The sequence below is a fragment of the Halictus rubicundus genome, chromosome 7 (assembly GCF_050948215.1).
Source record: "Halictus rubicundus isolate RS-2024b chromosome 7, iyHalRubi1_principal, whole genome shotgun sequence".
NCBI classification, from domain to species: domain Eukaryota; kingdom Metazoa; phylum Arthropoda; class Insecta; order Hymenoptera; family Halictidae; genus Halictus; species Halictus rubicundus.
Window position 1 is genome coordinate 3,554,473 of NC_135155.1, and position 23,430 is coordinate 3,577,902.

The window sequence follows — 23,430 nt, forward strand, 5'->3', positions numbered from 1 at the left end:
GTCCGCTTGGAAGTGAAAAAATGTTTCAAATGAAAATTACTTTGTTTCAGAGGGAACACCTCGTGATAATCAGAGAATTAGATAGAACATTGTATCGGAGAAAGACATTTTCTCTTCTTGTCACTATCGCTTAGTAGTCATAGGCTTTTATGACTTGTAGACGGATATGACTCTTATGTGCCCTGTGTATTTCAAATGCAACGCTCGGCGATAAGCTCAGATTTCGTCTAAGAGTCTGTCACCAGAACGGCGCAACTGACTCGTAACGAGAATTCACTGTATTCTGCGGACACGAGAAGAAGGCACAGAGAAACGTGTGCTGGAAAGAAGACTGGCGATCCTCGCTTATGACGCTCCACTCTGGTACTGGTTACCGGGCTTTAATTAAGGCTAATGTCCCTATTTCTCAGCGCGCATATCCTTCATTTTAAATTATTTTAAATTATCATCTGAATAGATGGCAACACGCTAATAGAAATAAGTTTAGTAAGTGTGCCCGTCGTAACGGAACACCATTTGAGCGAGAGTTATATGTGGACGTTGCTATGTTACTAAAAAAAACTCACCGAATTTTTAATTTCTATTCAAAAATCAGTTTTTCCTTATTCAGTAAGTTTTACGCTGTTTTCATAGGAATAGTAGGTCAGTCAATCACACAAGGACTTCAGAATGAACTGCCCGCTGAACTCTGCAAGTTTGCGAAGTTTCAACTAAATCGGAGACCCGAAGGTCGCGCACTCTCCTTGCGAGCGTTGGGAGAAGCGTGGGACTGACCCATGTAAATTTAACCGTGCGTTACCGTAGATCCCCGATCGAGGGGAGCCGTGGAGAATCAGCCGAATCAACAGGCGAGGGTATTACCTTTGTTCTCCTTGTAGCTGCCGTTCAGCTGAACCTCGCCGAGGTGGCCCTGCGAGCTCTGAGAGCTGCTCGATTCGTCGTCATCGTCCGGCAGGCTCGAGTTCAGAGTATTGTTCAGGGAGTTCAGGCCCAGAGAATGGTTCAGCCGAGGACTGAGCCGCGCGTTCAAGGACATCGACAACGGTGACGTCCCCGTCGAGTGTCTGCGGGATTTCCGACGCTCGTGAGAGTCCACCAAAGACTTACGGTTTCGCAGCGTCTTCCTGCGAAGCGAAGATTATGCTTGTGAGACGTGTCCGTCGATTTTGCAAATTGCGATGTTCTGCAGAGACTCTTTGCGCTACGGTTCATTATTGCCATCAAATTAAAGGGATCGCCAAATTTTTACAAAAAGGAACAAAATATAATTAACACGGTAAGAAAATATTTGTACTCAAATATAATATTTTGTTTGAGCTTAATATTCCATCCCGTTGTTTCAGGTTGTGACTGTTACCAGTGCAGTTACACAAACATGTCAAAGAAGATGAATGGTTCAAAGGGCACCGCATCCGCAGAACCGCGTTTTTTTAAAAGCGCAATGGTGTATGTGTAATCGAATACCTCTTTAAATGGGAATACATACTTTTTGACATAGACAGATTCGTCTCTGGGTAAAAAAAGTGTTAGTTATCGAGATAGTTTGAAAAACGACTTTATTGGAAAGCATTGTTTGGCATGTTTACATTGTAATGGACAAGCGTATCAATAAATCGTCTTTAATAAAGATATTTTTCCTCTAAAATGACTGATAAAAACGGAAATTTGCGGAAAGATCTGCAGTCTGATAAACACACAGAGAATGTCTCTGAATACTTTGCATAAAATCTCAGTTTCGAAAGTTTTGGAAGATACAAACTGCAAGAAAATTCCGCTTTCAAACAGACGAAGAATTGATTTAGAATGCATCTCATGTTAGTCAAAACAGTTATTCTTCTCGAGCGAGGATGGGCTAGCTTAGGATTAATTAGGCCAGGGTCACAGTACGTCGATTAAGTAAGGCTAGCATTAATCTACGATAGTTAGATTGCGTTAGCCACGTTGGGCTTGGATTAGCTAGTTTGCGCGAGTTATGTTAGATCTGGGTTACTTGGTTTACGTTGGTCAGTTCGTGTTAGATGCGGGACAGTTATTTTGCCTCTATTAGGCGAAGCCTGATCTTGCATTAATTATCTTAAGATTTGATTGCTCCGATTGATTCGAATTAGCCTGGTTCAGTTATGCCAGCTTTCGGTCATGAATTCGAATGTAACTTGATCTAAAGTCCTTTCCAGCGGTGATAAACATTTTATTACGCACGAAAACCTCATTAATCGCTTTTGGATCCATCAAATCCTGAAGCTGAGATTTTACATTTTGGATCTGCTCTCTCGTCTCACGATACGTCGCGATCATTTCAATCAAACCGCAGGTATCATTCAGAAGAGTATCCGGGATTTGATTGTTCAATGGATGTAACGAGCTCGGGAAGTGAACGCTATTAGAGAGGATCAGTTGATAGCTCCATGGCTGAATTGTTTAAGATCAGTTTCGTCCTACAGTTTCACTCGTTAGTGGCCTAGCGTCGTGCTTGATCGACCGTTGTCCTCGAAGGGTTAATTCAATTCCCCAGTCAAACGGCTAATATTCGCAAGGGATTAAGGGACTGGCAACGAATGGTGTTACAAAATTGATACCTGATGTTGTCGTCCAGCTGGCGAATAGGCGATCCCCGGTCGTTCCCATCCTCGTGATGCAGCACCGCCTCGTAGATTTGGAACTGCCTGAGCAGATCGAGGTCGGTGCCCTGCTTGGACATGTACCTTTGAATGATGCCCTCGATCCCCTGCTCCTCCAAGCAGTCCACCTGGTCGTAGTAAGTGTCCTGATCCGGTATGCCGTTCAGACACTTATTGACCAACGTGGTGGCATAGATCAGCAGCTCCGTGTCCGCGGCGTCGTAGTCCTTCAGCAGCTTCATCACGTTCGTCCAGGGTATCATGCCTCTAGACGTGTCCACGGATCGCACCGCTCTGACCAGCAGAAGGCTGTTCGTCTCCACGTACTCGACGAACACCAGTAACAGCTTTAGGGCAGTCTTCACGACCAGCCGGAAACGGCTGGCTATCAACGTGTACAACCACTGGACCGTCTGACCATGCTCCATCACGCCGTTCATGCCGTCCACATAAAGCATCACCTGACCGAGGGCTGTACCAACAGAAACAGAAGAGCGTCAGTCTTAAGGATACCCTACGGCTGCGTTCATACTTTAGTGTCTGGTTACTACTACATTTATAATCACGCTTTTTAAGACTCGATAATTAGACACACGTTTCGACGGTTTTATATTCAGAAGCGAGACGCCGAATAAGACAAGGCGTAGCACAATTTATCATTGAAATTTGTCTTTTTGTAGATCATAATTAAACTGCGGATTTTATACGTTTAGGGTGAAAGTGGTTTGACAGGAAAGGAAACTATGAAAACTGTAGAAGAATCGAGGAATATTGTTAAAATTACTTAAAGAAGAAATATGGTTTTTGTCCCAGTTCCATTTCTTATAATCGACTTAGAAAATCTTTATATAAAAATCCGCAATGTAATCATAATGAGACATTCTGACAAATTTTTCTATTGGAGGTCATTGTTCTAGACTATTCTACCGAAAAAGTACAAACTCGTGGTTTTATTTTTGATAAATTGCTAAGAACGTGATGGGAATGATTAGAATAAGGAACTATTGGGCAAAAGTCAATGTCGAGTGTGGTCCGACATTTATAGATAATTGTACGGATCATTTTAGCAGGGCGTCTAACTTTTCGCGGGAAAAATATAGCGGCTTAAATATACACACACCGGGTGCCGCTTCATCAATTTCACATGAATCATAACCGTGACGGTCCCTTTGTCTTCCGAAACAACGGAAACTAACCCACACTACAACTTTTTCAGCGAAAAGCGCCGGGGAAAAAAGCGTCACCAGACCGACAGTGAACGCAAATATCGAATGAGAAGCTTTTGTCGCGTTCTACGTCGGAGTTGCCCACCGGCAGGGTGGTAAAACCCATCAATTCCATGGTCCGGCCGCGATCAGTTTCGATCATTTTTTTGTCCGACACGCGGCGCTCCGCCGTTTCGACGTAATTGATTTTTTTTTTACGAACGCCTACATTGTACTTTCTATTTAATAGCGTCCAGTGTTCCTTTTGCATCTGATCAAGCTAATTGGTCATCGACGGAGATTGATCCGATATTAATCCGGCGTCAAAATGGTGAAAATGTAATCGCGCAACTTTAAACACGCGTAACTTTTGAACCAGTGAATTCCTCGCTATAAAACTTCAATTTTTCGCATTTTCTTGTCAAGATGTACATGATTCTGTATTAAAAAGTTACAAATTTCTGGGTTGCCAAGCTGAAGTTAAGACCAAACAACAATTGATGTAGCTATTAATATTCTATTTATATTCTTTTCTGACCGAGATACGAAAAAGCAAAACAGCGAAATACTTGTGTGTCCCACAACTTTTGTTTTTCTACCATTTTTCCATACAACAGTTTCTAAGTAATTCAGATTACACGTTTAGTTGAACCACCCTGTACATCTACTCCAAACCAACCGGATCGACAATATCGAATACGACAATGTTTGCACAAGGGAATCAGTTCGATAAGAGTCGTATAAATCTACAGGAAGAACAATTAATAAAACACGATTGGCGAGCAAACGAGTGCATTGCTCGATTCATATTTCACTATGCCAGGTTTGTCTTCCGGAATTTTACCGGCGGAGACAATCGGATGAAAGAGAAAAACAAAGATCGAACTCTCCGGTATCGCGGGCCTCGGTTCGCATGCGCAAAAATGGCCGGGCCGCGCGAGCGGAAAAAACGGAACCGCTGGAAACTGGCCGAATTACGCAACAATAACTATTCGCGAACAAATTATCAACACGTAGAACGAACGTAACGCGGTCGTGTCAAAAGTTATAATTTACTCGGCGCGCAACTACAAGTTCTAATTGAGCGGCGCGCATAGCTGCGCGACAATTAATTATCTGGCCACAGCGGATTAACCAGTTCTCTGGCAAGCGTGTACAAGTAGACGCGCAGGTAATCGCGGTAAACAGCCCTTATCGCCGATAAAGCAGCGTTTACCGATGGGCAGGTGCTTGCAACTCCTTCGCTGATGGTCTTGTTTCGCGTCTCGGCTACCGTCGCTCGAGTTCACCGTAAAACCTATCGTAAATAATGATAATGGCCCTTTCCATAAGAAACTGTGCTCGCGTACCAATGAACGGAACCCTTTTACCTCGAATAGGACGTTATCGGAGTTCTTGCGGATACTCCCAGCATTATCCTCGATCCTTTACGTTCTTTCACAGCTCGAAACCAAACTGTCCAAAACTTCACACAAATATGCAAGTAGTAGGTTGTGTTACCGATGCATAAATTCTTCTGGACAAAGTAACACTGGTAACACTAGAACTACCACACCAGTCAAAATGACTGGTTTGACAACTTTACTTTAAAATTCCTACTTCATGTTATATTTTTTCTCCGAAATGATGTAATGACTTTTGCAGGGATAGCTAAAGGAATAATACGATAAACTTTAATTTTGTTTTATTCATTTAAAATAAAAGTAATTTTTTATCATGGCTACTTATACCAGTACCAGTCATTTTGACTGGTGTGAACTTATTGAACCGTATAGTATGAAGGGAAGGACCATAACAACCGACAATTTTTTTACAAGCTTGTCGCTGGCATATAAATTATTAGCCAAAAGAACCACACTGGTTGGCACAATACGCGGAAGCAAAAGAGAACTCACAAAAATTTGTAAAACGAAGAAGGATACCATGGCTCGCTTTTCGTCGCTGCTGTATCGATCAAATGAGATTACACTCACAATTTATAAAAGTAAGCCGAAGAAGAAAGTTTTTATCCTGAGCTCAAAACATGAAACCGTCAAAATTGGAAAAAGCGAAAAGGGCCTACCTGAAACGGTCGGATTTTATAATAAAACAAAATTTGGGGTAGATATAGCAGACCAACTGACAAAAAAATATAGCGTGAAGTCGGGATCAAGAAGATGGCCACTTCAAGTATTTTTTAATATTTTAGATTTAGCTGGCATAAATGCCTGGATTTTATATAAGGAAACCACAGGTGAGCAGATATCCAGAAAAGATTTTATGTTTCAATTAGCAGATGAACTTGCCGCTGACTATGAAAAATCACGGATAGAACAAAGAGCATCTGAGATCCAAAGTACGTCAAAGAACTCACCTTATTCACGCAAATGGTGTCGGATAGGGTACTGTAATAATAATAAGACTACCACCATTTGCAATCTTTGTGAACAATATGTATGCGGAAAATGCACGCAGAAGAAACTTTACGTTTGCAAGAACTGTGACGAATGATAACTTTTGTACCTAATAATTTAAGTTATATTTGTATTTTATTTTTTTCTATTACGTTTATTATTATTATTATATTATTATATTATACTTCTTATATTTACCAATGGAAAATTATTTTAATATTCTTGTTACCACAGATTTTGGTACTAAATATTCTTCATTATTGTACTTATTGTTATTATTATAGTTGTTATTATATAGTTTTTATGATCTCTGAACATAGATCTCTGATCTATGAACATGCAGTTCCTTTTGTAAGATAATAATAAATCAATAAATATAAAAATATTCTACTATTACGTATTTTTTAAAGACCAGTCATTTTGACTGGTTTTGGTCTACGTCTCAACTGTCGGTAGTTCTAGTGTTAAGTGTTCCTTTAAGATTCATATTTCCACTACTGTCATTTCTAAGCTAGTAAAACATCAAGTCAACTATTTAAAATAATTGACCTTCAAATGCCCTTCACATTTTTAAAGAAGGAATTTCTTTAAATTTTTTATTTAGCGCATGTCAAATTAAAATGTGTATAATTTAAGAGAAAGTAAGAGAGAAGTACAGGTGAGATGTTACAAACGTAAAAATCGATTTGGAATATAATTTTTTCCAGGACACAGGATATTCCTCATCGCGGGGTGAACAAGACTGCCAATGCAAATGGGTTAAATCAGCAAAAACCCGTTAGGGAACAGCCGGATAATGGAACTATTGTGTCGATCGAATGAAACTTTTCTCTGGTGGAAAGATCGGCCGGCCGGAAATTTCCGTTTAATTGATTCCGTGCCTGTCGCTCCAGCTACGAACTGGAGTCTACTTTCACGAACGTCTTTTTCGACCAATTATCAGTCAGCTGTGATAACCCCCGATTACTGGATCCTTGAACAGTCTCTCCGAAAGCTGGAGATTTCACGGGCAACGCCGCGGCGCGCCGTTGCGAATGTTGCTTCGGAAAATCGATTCCAAAATATCAAGCACCCTGGAAGAGCTTTTTGTCTTTTTCTACGGGGAAAAAATTAGAAAGAAATATTTAAATCGGATGATTCTTTAGAAATTTCTGTATTTATGCTTCCTGTCTTCTAATTTTTGTTTACGTCATGCAAATTGCAAGAACGTGTCCCATTTATTATATAAATTTGTTCACACATATCAGGCTAAAAATTGTGCAAAATTTCCTTACTTTCGCAATTTTGATTGGGGGTCATGTTTTTAGAAATAAAGTAGAATAGATGGATATCCGTTGTACAAAAGTGTTCAGCAATTTAATAATTCATTGCGCGTAATAGTAGGCATTGGACACCGGGTGATCGCGAGGAGAAATACGAGACAAGCAATTTTTCCCGATATAATGACCCGATAGATTAGTTTTCAGAGGAGCAATAAAGTAAAGTTGCTTGAAAAACCGAAATACACGTGTTGCAAGTCATCCGGAGCTCATCAAGGCCTGCTACTCGTTAAGACTAATTGCCGAGGAAGATTACCCGCACGAAACGATTACCAACTCGAAAATGGTAATCTCGGCTAGGCGACCGGGCTTCTAAGACGATCCATCATTTGCAAAAATTCAACGGACTTTTTGGAACGCTGATCGTGCTACAAAAGAAATCGCGCCTCCTTTTTCACGGTAGCAAACTGTAACGAAGAACAGTTTACTTTTCCAATTATCAAGACTAGCAAAACATTTCCGTGAGATACGATTGAATAAATTTCATCATTCGAGCGCGTAGCGTAATTGAAGCTGTACAAAATCGAAATAAATTTAATTTTTAAATTTAATCGTTTGTATAATACTCGGCCGGTCTTAATCAGAATTTATCGTAAGTGCAACCGTAGAAAGCCCGACAGGAAATCACGTCGAGGCAGAAGCATTAAAATGAATTTCCACCGGCGAAATGAATCGCGAGTCTGATTCACAAGTTCGGCCGATAGAGAACACGCGACTCTCGACGAAACTTAGTTTTCGCGATTGTCGACGCGAACCCCGGGGAAAAAGAACACGAATAATAAGCAACATTCGCGCGACAGACTCGATGATCGCCGTTATCTAACGTTCATGCACGTCTAGGCCGTGATTTATGCTCGACCGGAGGATGAAAAAAGAAAGAGCCGGGAGAAGAGAATGTTAATGCGGTAATTATGCTAATAATAAACATTACACGGCATAATGCGTTTAACACTCGGCACTCCGTCGTCCGCCAGTGATTTAACGTAGCGAACGCGGCCGCGTAAATTTAGCAATTTGCATGGTGCCGCGTATTTCACGAATGCCTTCCTGCGTGTATACGCGAATTTATATCGCGCGGCTTTTAATCCAATTCATCTAAAACCGTTTGCATACGGGAAAAATGGGCCGGACTAATGCCACCGGAGGGAGCGGGCCACGCGTTAATGGATAAAAAGATAAAGGCTCGATCTGTAATGAGCATTTGTATGCGTGGCGTGTCGAGTATCGAGGCAACGTTAATCCGCAACAGCATTGCACATCATTTCCGTCAGTGTTTCTCAATTTTTGTTACTCTCACTGTACACTTAGCCCTCGATCCTCTTCAACCACTTACGCTAATTTACTCGGAAACCGTGTCTTTTTAATCGGAGCCGTCTGTTTCTTCATTTATTCATGGCGAAAATTAGTATGTGTAATATAAAACAGTAAAAAGATTAAAATATATGAAATATGAAAATTATTAGGTGTTCTAACCACTGTCACGGTTGTTTTACAATAAATCGTGGTGCAGGGGGTTAATGACAGAAACGAGGGGGTTGAATTTTAAAACTGTAGAAAGGTTAAAAGAACTGAAGGGTATACTGTGCTCAACGATGAGGAGAAAAATTGTGGAGGGACAATATTTTCAAAAATAAAATATCAAATGATGCCTCTCTCGAAAGATACTCGTGACTAGAGAACTAATGCGAGTATTTGTCGAGGTAACATTGCTAGATCCCTTCAGCTTACAATTAGCCCCCCCCCCCCCCCGTAGGTACTTGTATAGGCTTCTCTTCCTATTTAGGCTGATTTGCCAGAGACTCTCATGATCTGCTACGCCTACAAAATAGAAGATTAATGTGCTATAGTTTAGTAAGTGCACTCTGTATCAATGATCTTCTCATTAAGAGGGTGAAGTTCCAGCAGCGAATAGCCTGTAGCTTCCTGAAGACCATCTTCAGTTGTGCAACATTGTAGTCACTTTGGGGACTTTGTTAAACATTTTTTAAATATTTTAGCAGTTAAAAATATTTCGAATGAACTTATGAAATTACAATGGAGAACTGAGTCAAATATTTACCAGTTCGAAAATTGTAATATCTTAATTTAAAAAAGTTAAAAAAATACTGAATAATTAAAGTAGTCGTAATCGTCGTGAACATTCTACGTTCGTGAACTTTTTGTGTTAAATTGACGAAATTGGAATTTCCTAATGTACCGAATCGATTTGAGAGACACTGAGCCAGTAGTCCAGCCTCGCAACGAACTTTATCCTAAATTACTCGACCAATATCCCCGCAATATCTAACTACTATGGATATTTCATAATTTTTGAAAGTGGTTAAAAGACTTTTTATAATCGATACATATTTTCATTAAATCTACGGAATCGAAATCGTTTTGAAAACGGAAGCGATTTGAAGCCACACTCAAGTCAAACTGTAATCTTCATCATTTGTAAACAATTGTAACGTTGACCGATTTTGATGAAATTTTTGATGAAATCAAAATGTTATAAAATCAGTATATGCAAATTTTCGAAGTTCTAGAAGAAACTCAAGTAATAAGTTCCACATTTAAAAAAGTTACGTCATTTTACAGGGTGTATGGAGACTCTTTTGACAGATTGTAAATTGTTATTAAATTTGCAAAATTAATACTGTAAGCCGGGGCGATTTGAGAGACACTGCGCCAGCCGAGCGTCACGTTTCAGGCATCGACGTCGCAATCGTAGCGCTGCTTCATCGGTACGATCGCGCCGGTAATGACAATAATTGTAAAGCGATTTAAGCGCGCCACGATTGCGGGCATTAGCCGGCCCGTTATCATTACACCGGGCCATAAGTTACGCCGCTAAATCTAATTAGAAGCGTACCGGAGCGGTGGTACAATTTCGTTGGCCGGGCGCGCGACTCGACGCGATCAGCGGCCAGTATCGGGCCCCGTTTTACCACGCGATATCATAATCGACGAGAATGGGCAAGCATTGACAAACAGATTTTTACGTCCCCACCTTAAACTTTGTTAATTAAGGCATTTCGTAGAGCTGTGTCAATTATATTATATACGGTGAAAATTTGTGTATAGAATTGACGAGTGAAAAACCGACAATTTAGTAACACCATCGAGGAATGCCCTTCCGTAATGAATTAACCAGAAGATTCCCTGAGAATCTAACGGAATATCAGGGAGAAAAAAATAATTATAATAATTATAAGTGTTATAATTATTTGAAATTTTCGCGATATGGCGATATGGCGATATGGCCAAAAAGCGGCAAAAATCTGTAAAAACGAAACTATCCAACGAATTTGTTTGAAAATTTGTGGAGAGATTGCCACAGGTACAACGCTTATTTGGCAAAAAATTTTTGTAAAAAGTTGTTAACATTAAGTAATATGGGCTAATCGAAAATCTCTGTTTTCTGCCCATTTTTTATTTATGGAAGCATACAATAAATCCTTTAATAGATTTTGGTCTGGAACTAATCGTTTTGGAACTAATCGTGTAATGTTGATCTAACTTTGTGCAAAAAATCATGAGACCCTTCGACCTTTCGCCACAATTTAAGTTTAAATATCAACTTTCAGAATTTCCGAGAGTGAAACGTGCGGAAGTTACGATAATTTGATGTTCTAGGTGAAATTTTTTAGGAATATTTCTAAATAATAAAGAAAAATGTGAAGTGCATATGATTTATTAATTTTTTATGTATAAAAAAATATTTAATAACCATTTTTTTTCATCTTACATAAATTATTTTTACAGCGTTCATTGGAGCACTATCAAGAAATACTTGTTGCATTTTTGCGACAGTGGTCCAGTGAACGAAAACGTTGTTTATTTAACATACAAAATTGTTATTAAATATTTTTTTATATGTATGGATGTCATATCTTTTTTATTATCTGATATGTATCCCTTAAAAATTTTACCTGAAACATCAAATAATCTTGACATCCGCGCGATTCATTCTTGGAAGTTCCGAAAGTTGATATTTAAAATTGCGGCGAAAGCATCTCGAAGTGTCTCATGAAATTTTGCACAAAGCTAGATCAATATTATAACTTGCCAAAACGATGAGTTCCAGATCGAAGCTATTCAAAGGATTTTTTGTATTCCTCCATAAATAAAAAAATGAGCGTAACGCAAAGAGGCTTGAGGTTAGACCACATAAAGAAATTATTAAAAAATTTTTTTTATTTAAATAATTAATTCTAACTAACTATTTCACTTTTTCCTTCATCATAAATGATATATGCCTAAAAAATTTCACCTGAAATTTTATGGTTATTTACCATGCGTATATCTCTAAAATTAATTAACTAAAAATCTAAAATTTATAAAATGGACTTTTTGCCGCCTTGGCACCACTGCGCGCCGTCCGGCGTGTTAGGATCGTCACAGTTGGAACATAAGGTCCAGCCTAAGTGATGCACGCGCGCGCACGATCGCGGATTAACGCGAGACGCAGGAGACGGCCATAATTTTCCGCGCGAAAAATCCACCGACAGCCAGCCGACGTACGTTACGGTAAGCACCCTCGTGTTACCTTTTTTTCCTGCGCCTTCTCTTCATCCCCTTTCACCTCCTCCGCCACCCCCGGAGGAGCAAAAAGAACAGAGAACGAGCGAAACGAGGAGGGAAACGGAAGGAGAGGAAAAAATAGTGGAAACTCCGACGACATTGCGTCCGACGGCACAGAAAACGTTCCCCCCTGTGATTTAGAGTCATAATCCGCGCGCGGCCCGGAAACGCGGTTTCTATGGATTCGGACGCTGACACCGGGATCTCTTCTTTCATGGAATAAAGTCCCGGATCGATGAAATACGAATTCTTCCGCCTGGTAACCTGAATCTATTCTTGGAAATCGGGTGACGAGCCCTCGTACGATTTCATTTCAGGATGACTTCTACGCTAACGAATTTTATTCGAATTCCAACTTTTTGCATTCACGCCAAAACGCCAAAAAACTTGTTACCAGATCGCGGGTCTTTACGCAAAATAATAATTGTACGAAACAGGAGTCAGACATGTCACATTTTTCATTGATATTTTTCTATTCTCCCAATCTGTCCATTGCTTTAAATTGCACTCGCTAGTTCTTGTCAAAAATGCATTAAAATACTGCCATAAAACGAACGGAACATTCACTCGTTTCCTCATTATCCAATTGCTAACTGTCTCGACCGATTGCTCAAATTAGTCTTAAGAAAATAGAATCGCAAGCGTAAAAAATTGTAAAAACAAGCGCGTAACGATCGAGGGGAAAAATTGTTCGAAGAAGTCGTGCATCGAGCACATCGGAAACCGCGCGGGGAAATAATTCTTTTATTCTCACTCGAAACAATCCAACATTTTCGTGCGGCGATCTCATTCAACGATCCGCGTGACCGAACGCCGGTAAAACTATACGGTAATAGTTCGATTTCGATTTACGACTGACACGTAGCGCGGAAACTGGATTTCCCCGGGTTTGGCGGGCCTTCGTTGTTTTTTCTTCCTTTCTTTTTTTTTTTTTTTTTATTTTTCCGTCGGAATCGGGACCGATCGATGCTGCGGGCTTTACGCCGCCCGATGAAAATATGCAAATGTCGCGCGGTGAAGTCGCGGGATTTTACGGTGATCGTGGCCGATCAGCCCCGGTGAATTCCTATTTGCGCGTTATTGCTCGCAGTATGCATGCCGGGCGTGCTCTCTGATTTGCGCGCTTCCGTTGCCGCGGGAAAATGCGGCCGTGCGGTCACGATTCAAAAGCAACGATCGTCCCGGTATTATCGCGACCAATTTTCGCGGCTTTGTGGCCCGCGCCCGCGAAAATTCTATGAATTATCGCGGAAGACGTGCCGCGCGTTCGAGCTACGCGCGGAATTTCGTGCCGCTAAGCCAGACGAGAGCCTATCCTTCACCCGCGCGGTTTATCTTCACCTGTTTTGCTTCCGGGTATCTTCTCTGGGAAACCGACCCTCGAACCGACCAAGTGTACGACGGAGAAGGTTCAACTATTTCCTGCCTTCGTTGTCGGCGTTGGTTCGCGAAAAATCCTTGTAGCATTACAGTCAAGCAGCCTAATGCGAGGCCCATTTTTTAGAAAAATCGTTACTCTCGATTAAGAACACTTTTATCAACGAGCGCTACGTCTTTTAAAGCTACAATGTGCATTCTTTTGAAATCTGTTGCAAGAAAAGTTGGTGACGAACCACGAATTTAACACTAGAACGACCGGAGCAGTCAAAATGACTGCCTCCTAATTTTTTCTTGTACAATTACTGAAATTGTAAAAATGTTATCATCGGAAATGTTGTAATGAAGCACATATTACAATAAAAGTTGTATGAAGTCTGAATGGGCACAGTCTTGTCACTGTTACAAAGCAATTTATTGCTCGGTCGTTCTAGTGTTAAAAAACGGGCTCTTGAGTAAATTGAATATTTTCTCAGGACAGCCGAGAATTGAACAAGAGCGATCCAAGCTCATTCAAGGCTCCGTCGGAATTCGAATCTCGAGAATTTCAGGAATCCGTTGTTTTTCCGAGGATCGGTCTCTTGGCACCGTTCGAGGTCGCGATATAATGTTAGGCGCGTTTTTCTGGGGACGTTAGTTTTGGTGTCAAGTTCGTTGCAAAAGCGGGGACCGTGCGTTGCCAAGCCGCCTCGGCGACATCGCGCTTAATCGTGCACAGGGGTCCGGTAACTGTTACAACTTCACCGAACAGATGTTTTATAACCTCGTCGCTTTGTCTCGAAATTCGGATCGCGACGTTTATGCGCGATATTAACCCATTTGCATCATAAGGAAATATGAAAAGAAGGCCTTTATCACCGAACTTTTTTTTTTTATTATATTTAAGTACAAAAATGACTACAAGTAAAAGAACTTCATATTTCAGCATTATAAGAAAAAATAAATTGAGCGTATATATACGCTCCGGTGATAGTGACCAGGAAAATTTAGCGTATATATACGCTCCGGTGATAGTGACTAGGAAAATTGAGCGTATATATACGCTAATGATGCAGATGGGTTAATGCCCAGTGTATGAACACTTTCACTCGGAGTGATTAAGTTAATTGCTTTTAAATAGACTGCGGATTTTGTGCGGAAAATTGATACATGAGAATTTGATCTTATGATGAGAGATTTCAAAAAAATATTCACAACGATACTCTGGTACCTCGAACTACAAAATGTCACACCGAGATCTTTCTAAAAATTCTAAACATGCATGCAGTGTAAGGCTACAAAGGTCAAAGGTTCGAAAGAAGTTGAAGAGACTTCATGCTTGCAATTATTTTGATAATGAATCAGCGAAGCGCAGTATACGGTCATAAGGTTAAAATTTGTATTCCGTTCAGTAGTATAAGAACGCATAAGTCAGTCATATTAGCGCGTTGCGAAACTTATGGGGAACCGCAAGGTGAACAACGAGCGAAAGCAAATCTTCGGAAAGTTGATCGACAGTCTCGCATCATCCGGACGGGGCGGGACTCGATTCTGCAGCAGGAGCGAGCGTTTCGCTTGAGTTAGGGAAACGTCTTATCAAAGTTGCCATTGGAACACTCCCAGCAAGTCGAAACTGCGTCGGCACTTTAATGAGCCAATACCGGGTAGAAGCGTGGCTGTGTAATCAAGCAAACCCGACACGGCAACAAAAGATGTCGACACGGTCTGGGCATCCCCGGATCAGAAGGCTGGATGCACGTAATCAATTTCCTGTTTACCGGGAAGATAAGGGACAAGCACTCTGTCTCCGTTACAATTAGACAGCGAACAGCGCCTGGCCTCGGAGCGGCCTTTCTGGCAGCGACGACACACCGCGAACGAGCTTTGATTTACGCACGTGATAAACGTAAACGGCAAATTGTTTCACGTACTATCTCGCCTGCCCCGGCCCACGCTTATCGGGAACTCTTAACCGCTCGGTATTCGCTTAGTCTAAATCGACAACCGGGCCCGTTACGCTTCCCTTCTCGCGAACAGTCGTAAAAGAATTACGTCCGACCTCTGGGACTTTTCGACGCGCTCGCTGCTGAATCGACGCCCATAAAAATTCCATAAAATTGAAGTAAGTTGTTTCGTTCAGCTTAAAATTCTAATTCTCAATGTTGGAAATGTCTTTAATGGTACGTTATTCAACAAACTACACTTTATACCGTATATACATTATTAGTATTATAAAGGCGTTTCTCTAAATAACGGCACAATGTTTCCGCGTATCCTGTGTTTAATCCTTATGTAAATAGTATGATATAAGTGAAAGCTCTTTACAAAGTTGCGACCTGCACAGGCTAGCTGCTTCTACCAGACTGACTAACAGACTGTCTACCAGACTTACGCCTAAATCCTTATACCTAAGACGCTATGGTATCGTTGAATTCCAACACTCGAAAATCTTAGGCTCAAAATTCTAATAGATTCTACATTTTTGTGAGAATTCCTAGGGGTTGATTTTCGGAAAGTGAAATCTAAGATCCCCGAGGCTACGGGAGTCTTTAGTTTTAATTGTTCAAGTATTGGCCATCTTTGTCGCAACTTTTTTCCATCTTCCTTTTCTTCTGTGTGATTTTGAATTTAAAAATTCGCGATTAATTCGTTGGAAGAAACTCGGGATTAGCAAAAACCAGATTGATCAAATTCGATACAAATCAAATTGCGATTATTTCTCCCCGTTATGGGAGTGAGCAAAGTGTTAATAGGAAACGCTCGGCATCGTATCGCGAACCTTGTCCTATGAACCGGGACGAGCAGAAAAACCGAGAGTAAAACCGATCGCGACAGGAAACGAGCATCGAGAGGGTCTCTTCTCGCGGTGAAAGGAAACAGCGATCGAAACGGAGTCGTCCCCTCGTTTCCGAGCGGGACCAGTTTTTCCGCGTCGATCCGAAAGTTTCTCGTGGATCTCTCGAGGTCTCTCGAGTCCCCCGGATAACTGGTTCGGTACACAATGCACTAGAAGTCTCGCAATATCGAAGACGAGCGACCCGACCCGACCCGAGATGGCCTCCGAGACGCACCCGGGATAGCCTCTGTTCATTATCGAAGCTGGAAAGCAAAATTGTTCGATTCACCTCGAAGAATTCTCTGGAAAAATCGGACTCAAAGAATCGATGTGTAAAAGGGTTTCTGCGTCAATCGCTATAAAAGAGTCGTTAGTGTCTCTCCCTTCTCATAGTGTTACGCACCCAATGTAACGGAAAAACCAGCGAGAACCTTATTGCCGCACGCCCTAACCGTAATTCAAAAGTCATTAGTTTATAGATACAATCACGTTAATTACAGGTACATTTTCAGACATTTCGTAGCCCCCAATAATTGTAAAAAGGAGACCCTACTGATCGAGAAATTTCCGAGATACCTGGAGTTAAGGTTCTGTGAGTATGACCCAGGTCATCTTTCACCCCATCTGGCAAAACTTCATTGTCAACCAGGCTGCCAATCAAAACACAAAATCACGCTGATTGGCTGTCCGGCGAAGACGAACATCCGTATAAATAGCTGTAATATATCCGTGTAAATAGTCCGTCGAAAAATAGAAGAAGAAGCAAAGGGACAAGACCACGCGCGTCCGCCATTCATATTTTTACACGACCATTCCGCGACTCCACATTGTACATTATTTCTTGTTCAAGTTTGAAATTATATTCTGTTCTTCAACTCAGTCTGTTCTACGTTAAACAACCTATCAGCGCTATCCCTATAACTAGTGATAAGGTCCAACGCGTTTCGTCAACTTCGTCGACTTCGGAAAAGTCTAGCCGCGGACGCGTTCGCGTAACACATAGTGCCAATTTAAAAGCATCAACACACGATTCTACAAGGATATAAGGAACTCAGAATTAGTACAGATCGGATCAAATTAAATTAAATCTGATACAGATAAAATTACAATTCTTGCTCCGCGTTATAGGAGGGTTCAGTGTATTTGGCAGAAGAATCTAAAAACTGAGCCGCGTCGAAGAATGCCGGCAGGGAGAAAATATAGAAATACCGTTGCAAGACGGAACAACACTGTTCCAAAGAATCGAATCGGAATCGAACATCCCCACTGGAAAGAGAACAGGGTCGAGCCACAAGTGGGTTGCGGCGCGCGGAACGAGCTGGCCGGACGCGGAATTGGTCTTCTTGTGCTCGGCCAGGGAGGTTTACAAAGCACTCGACCGGGCTGCGTCGAGCGGAGCCGTGGCCAGGCAGAGAGGGCAGAGAGAGAGAGAGAGAGAGAGAGAGAGAGAGAGAGAGAGAGAGGAGAAGAGAGGGACTGGGTGAGGAAGGCACTCGAATCTTGCGCGCGATGAAAGGGTGCATTCATAATCTGCAACGCGTCGCGGTTTCGCGGAGCGGAGTCACGAAGCAGCGCACCAGCCCCGCTCGCGAAAGGCTGCTTACGTGCCGCAGTCGCTTTTGTAAACAGACGGGCGCGCGTTAACGGCGCAGTTTGCTCGCGTGCTCCGCCGGGAATGCATCTTGCGTCAGCGTCGGGGATGCGCGTGCCGCGGAAAACGCGCGTATCGTCGCCGCGCAACCGGCGAAGACGAGAAGAGCCCGCGCCGCTGATGCGCCGCCTCGTTACGCGTTGTTACCCGCATTACGACCGTATTATCTTATCGGTGTTAGCGAGACGTGCAACGCCCTCCTCTCTGCCGAGAAATCTCGGCTCCGGACCCCACGAGCCGGGCTTGGCTCGCCATCGCGCCATCTTCTCTCCTCCGGCGGAACATGATCGAATGCTGCTTCTTTTCCGAGAGAATGTGAGAATAGTTCCGGCCGATTATGGCGGACAAAGTGAACACCTTTTAGCAACTTATAACTTTACAAAATTTGACGACTCGAGCTTTTGAGACGGCTTTTCTGAGACGTTAGAAAGATTGGTTCAGTAGGCAATTTGTACAAAAGAATTTTTTTGAAATTGCTGTTGCTCGGAATTTCGAAGAAACATCGTCAGGATTTTTAACCTTTTTATCTACGCCTCTAATGAAAATGTACCTTTTGTGGAGATGTAAACGCAGAGAGTTTTTAACCCTTCTTGGTGCAATCTTGATACTTCGATTGACTGAATCACTAATGACTGACTTCTTCCACTTGTTTCATACCAGCAATCTTCTACACACACGCTCACCCCTCCTGACGGCTTTTTGCTCCTCTTAGACTGCCCTTTGCCACCCTCGTAACACCTTCATTCCCCTTCTAACATTTCTAACACTCATCTCTCTTTCTCTCTTTTTCATCAATCCCCCTCTTTTGTGCCTGACCAACACCGATGCTCTTGATACCCCTTGGTTATACTTGACTCAGTTGACCCTTATGACGAACACCTCCTTGAACGTTCTTACAGGGTTTACTGTTACGCACAGATTTAGATTAGGATCAAACACCCCTATTTCGCCACGCTGTGGTTGATTTGCTCGAAGCCGTGGTCGTAAATATTAAAAATTGTGGTTTAGCATTCTAAAGGCTATGTCAGCCATCTAACAAGATCAAGAATTGATTTATGCGAGGATTAGAGGGCGCTTAAGAGGTACCAATCGATATTAGGTTTGCTCCAAATCACACTCTAACTCAACTGGCAAAATGTCGTCCCTTTAAAATAAAGCACCCCTATAAGGGTAGCATTATGAGTGACTTTAAACGAGTGGAAACATAACAATTGTAAAAAAAAAAAGGAAATCATGAAAATCGTCCGCTTGTAAGGTACACCTCAAAATTACTGATTGTAGAATTTTAATTGAGTTTTATCAACTTTACTTGGGTCCCCGCTCATCAAGCAATCTCCTTCCTCGGCGATCTCATAAACGGTACTATAATGTTTACATAGTCCTAAGATCACGGTGATTAAAGCATATAGCTCTCTGGCATAATTAAGCATAACAAGTATCGAGCACCGCGCGCTCCTCGGGAAGATAGTCGCTTCTTGCTCGTAAACATTTATGGTCGCAATTTGAACATTATTATGTTTTCTTCTTTTTTCTATCCGTGATCACGAAAATGCTCGAAACGCTTCGTTGGAAAGCAGGCACACGTTATTAGAAGCGCCGCGGCGGGACGACGTTATGCACGAAACAAGTTGTAATCTATCGGCAAATTGTCAGGGATACTCACCTCGTAGTATGTAATTTTGGTAATTTTGGTCGGCCTCGCTGCCAACCTTGATGAGACAGGCAAGCCCGTCATTTTGCACAAACTCGTGCACCAGGTCCTTGTCCTCCTGCAAAACCAAAGTTTATGGTAAGTAGTGTCCGCCACAGGATAGATACGCGGATATACCAGCTACGCAAATCGACGGTGTTTCGTGTCTAATTTATTCGCGAACACGCGGGATTAGGTTACTAATCGACAGGCTGTGCCGTTTGTCGAATTCACGATTCAGACACGGAGATTTGAAATTCTAAAACACTTCACGGTACTGGCACGACACGCGATCGATGAAAATGATGGTCCAGCGATCGACGTGTCGGTCGTTCAACGTCCTAGATCCTCGCTTAACACGATCAAAAAAAGTATTAGGCTCGACAAGATGTCTTTGCGTGTTTCGTTTCTCTTAAAAAACACTTGGTATAATACCTACAACTGTTTTAATTCGCATTTGTAAATTCTAAAATATTACCATTTACTTTTTACACGCCTGTTTATTCATTTAGGCATTTTCACATTTTAACTACAGATCAAATGAATTTTCCGGCTGTAATATTTTTAATTTACGAATATTGTAAAGATGCGTCCATGAGGAATTACTCAACAAATTTATTTCTTTGGGTATGTATTATTTGAAGAACTGCATGAAAGTTTGGCTAGACACATTATTGTTATTTTTGTGAAATGATGTAAAATAGTCGCTTTTAGTGTTCCGCAAACCTAGTGACATAGAAAAAATGCATAGCAATACAAAATGATATTTATTGATGGAACTCGAACAGTAGAAAAATTCCACGAAAGGCCGTGTTGCCTGGGACACAGAAGACCCGTTCGAGACAGGAATTTAGAAGAACGTTGGCGTGCGGAGTGCGACGGAGTCCGTCGGCCTGGTCTCGTTTGCCTAACAATCCAATTATTTCGGATCTCGAGTTGCAGGATTTCTTGGAGGCTGTCGCGTTCAAAAGACCTCGGATGTTTCGAGGGCGACGTATCCCGGCGAGAGGCGCGCGTTTAGCGGAAACAGGAGAAAAGCCGATTAAGGTCCGGGAGAGATGATCGGTTCCCGACGTTCCGATGGAAACGAACGGAGATGGAGAGGAAGAACGAAGTCGGGGGTCGGGGGCTGATATCCGATCCCGGAGGAGATTTATCTCTCTCTCTCTCTCTCCCTCTCTCTCTCCCTCTCGGCGTCTCCGCCTAAGCCAGCCGTGGGGGCCGGATAAGGTAAATGGAATTAGTTAGGCCGCCACGGGTGCGAAGTCGCGGGCATAATGGAAAATCTAGCAAGTTTGATTAAACTCGCCGGTTATCCGGACGGAGTCGAGAGACGTCTCCCCCGCGATCTCGTTGGACGATCGCGACCGGACAACACCCCGCGAGCGGAAGTGCCCCCGCGAAATTGCACGGTCGATTAGCCTGGCCGGATTAAGAAAGCGAAATTAAACGTTGCATCGGCACCGATGCCTCCGCGATAAATCCCCCGGGTCGACCCAAGAAGCGACCGCACTCCTCCTCCTCTCCCAGGAAAACCGGAGACCGGCACCGAGAATCTCGGGGAACGGGAGATCTGGTTTGTAATTAATTTCGTGGCTAGCCGGCCTGATAATTGAAACGATAAGAGATCCGCGGGAGAACGAATTTCACGATTGTTTTCCCTAGATTTTCGTCGCTGAAGAGGAACAGCCGCGATCGTAAATAGCACCCTCTACGAGCCACCTTGGAATGCAATATAAACGGGAGGGTTCTTTACCCGGCCGCTTTGTTGCTTGTAATTAGATCGCGGATCTTTATGCGAAATGAGCGTTTTCGTCTTGCGATTCACGCAGACCCGGGTAGATCTGATTTGCGGGTTTCGACGTTCAGCGACATCGTGCACCAGGAAATTGATTCGGAAACGGTTGCAACAGCTTTTTATTCACCGTCATAGTGACGCGAGTCTTCGCGAAAATTTTATCGAAAGTTACAGTACAATGGCGCCTGTGCAAATTTCATTTTTATCTCTCTGTATCTCCTTCTGCAACTGACGAGAATCGGCCTATTTAAATAATAATCAGAAACAAGTCGAAACAATGGAAGAAGACGAAAAGAGATATTAAAATATCATCGAGCTTCGGCGAACCATTATAGTTGTCAGGTCGTGGGCGTATTTTTGTTTGAGCGAAAGAGAGGCAAGTTCCGGCGGAACGGGTTAATCAGTGAAACAATTAGAACAGTTCGGGCGAACAAGAGGTTATCGAGCACCGCGTTAGACACCGGCTCCATTCATCACAATTCTAATATAATTCTGCAATAAACTCATCCATCACTTAGGAGCACCGATAGCTTCCGGTCTAATGGGATTTCTTTCCGTGTGGAGTTTTCAACTTCGAACACCACCGCGAAAGGGGATCCTTCTCTGTCGGCTAATTGCGAGATTTAATTGTACGAGAGAGAAAGAGAGAGAGAGAGAGAGAGAGAGAGAGAGGGAGGGAGAAAAAAGGAACCAAGAAAGTCGGAGCTCGAATAAACACGCCTCCTACGGAGTTTGCTCTTCCTTCCGGAAGTAACGGAAGGAAAGTTCAAATGGATTACGTCCACGAATCAAATTCGTTCTGTTTCCGGCCGGGAACCAGATCCGCGACTAATTAAAAGGTATTGATACTATGATTCACGTGAAGTTCCATTTCGCCCGAGATGAGAATTTCTTATCGCCCAGACAACGTCGAATCGATCCCCGACAGACGGCTAAGCTTCCACATTCGTCCACCGGTAACAATAGCTCGATCAGTCGGAAAAAAATTAAATCTCTCGGTAATATTCTCGGTTAGACTCGCATAAATAATTCATGCGTATATGTACATTCTTACGACTAGACTGACGAAAATTGTCTGCGACAGTCGCCAGACGCAGGTGCCAAATAAAAATCTTTCACTTTCTTTAATCCTTAAATGGACCATCAAAATGTGCTTTAAAAATGCAATGGTTCAATTAGATGATGATATTAAATTTGTATCGATTTGAATAATCATTTTACAGCATACCTAAAATTGGTATCTGTCTCTTCAGAACTGTCTGAGCTTTCATACGAAGAAATGTATTTTTAACATGAGGGGATAAAAATCTTCAAAATCTTAAACTTGAAAAACTGGCTTTTGGCGATTTTTTCGCGGCTTCCAGACTACTGTGCGCCGATAGACCCGACGACTAGAAAATCGTTCAGGCTCGAGGATCGCGCGTGCGCGCGCACACCACCCCCGCACGTTGCGCGGCATCACGTGTGTACACGGGGCTGCAGGTATTCGCAGCTGTCGAGTACAATGCCGGCGAAAATTATTGGAATGCGACGTGCATGCCTCGCGTCGACGAATAACGAATTTGCGAGACAAAGGGCCGCGGTTATCGAGATACGACGGATAGAAAGGGACGCGCGGCGATGGGCGAGAGAGAGAGAGGGGGGGGGTGTAGGAGGAGAGAGTTGGCGCGATGTAACAGAGAAGAAAGGAGAGAAAATGCACTCGCTCGAACCGCCATGCAAATATTTACTCGTCGAGCGAGTAGCTTCGCGTAAAAATAGCCCCTGTCTTCCTGCCCCCACCCCCGCACCCTACCCCCCCCCCCTCTCTCACCGCCTATCAAATATATTTTCCTCCTCTCGCCTCCTTTGCGCTATCCTTTCCCTCTTTGCTCTATCCTTCCCCTTCGCTTCTCACGCACACCCCGTTCCGTCTTTCTCGTTATCTTTCCCTTCCGCTGGCTGTCTTTATCGGCAGCGCGCGCACGACCGCTCACTCGGTTCTCTGTTACCGATCCC

General features: G+C 42.6%; 1 protein-coding gene across 9 annotated transcripts in view; it reads right to left on the bottom strand.

The window, feature by feature from the left end:
* Fhos (Formin homology 2 domain containing) overlaps window positions 1-23,430 on the bottom strand; it is a 390,895-nt gene that overhangs the window by 71,010 nt on the left and 296,455 nt on the right. For all 9 annotated transcript variants that reach the window (XR_013082596.1, XR_013082595.1, XM_076791248.1 and 6 more), the window contains 3 exons: window positions 19,608-19,713; window positions 2,577-3,090; window positions 862-1,124 (listed from right to left, as the gene is read on the bottom strand). Coding sequence is in view for 7 of the 9 variants with exons in the window: in XM_076791248.1 (XP_076647363.1) it covers window positions 862-1,124; window positions 2,577-3,090; window positions 19,608-19,713 (883 nt within the window). In the remaining 2 variants the exon portion in view is untranslated. The remainder of the gene's footprint in view (window positions 1-861; window positions 1,125-2,576; window positions 3,091-19,607; window positions 19,714-23,430) is intronic.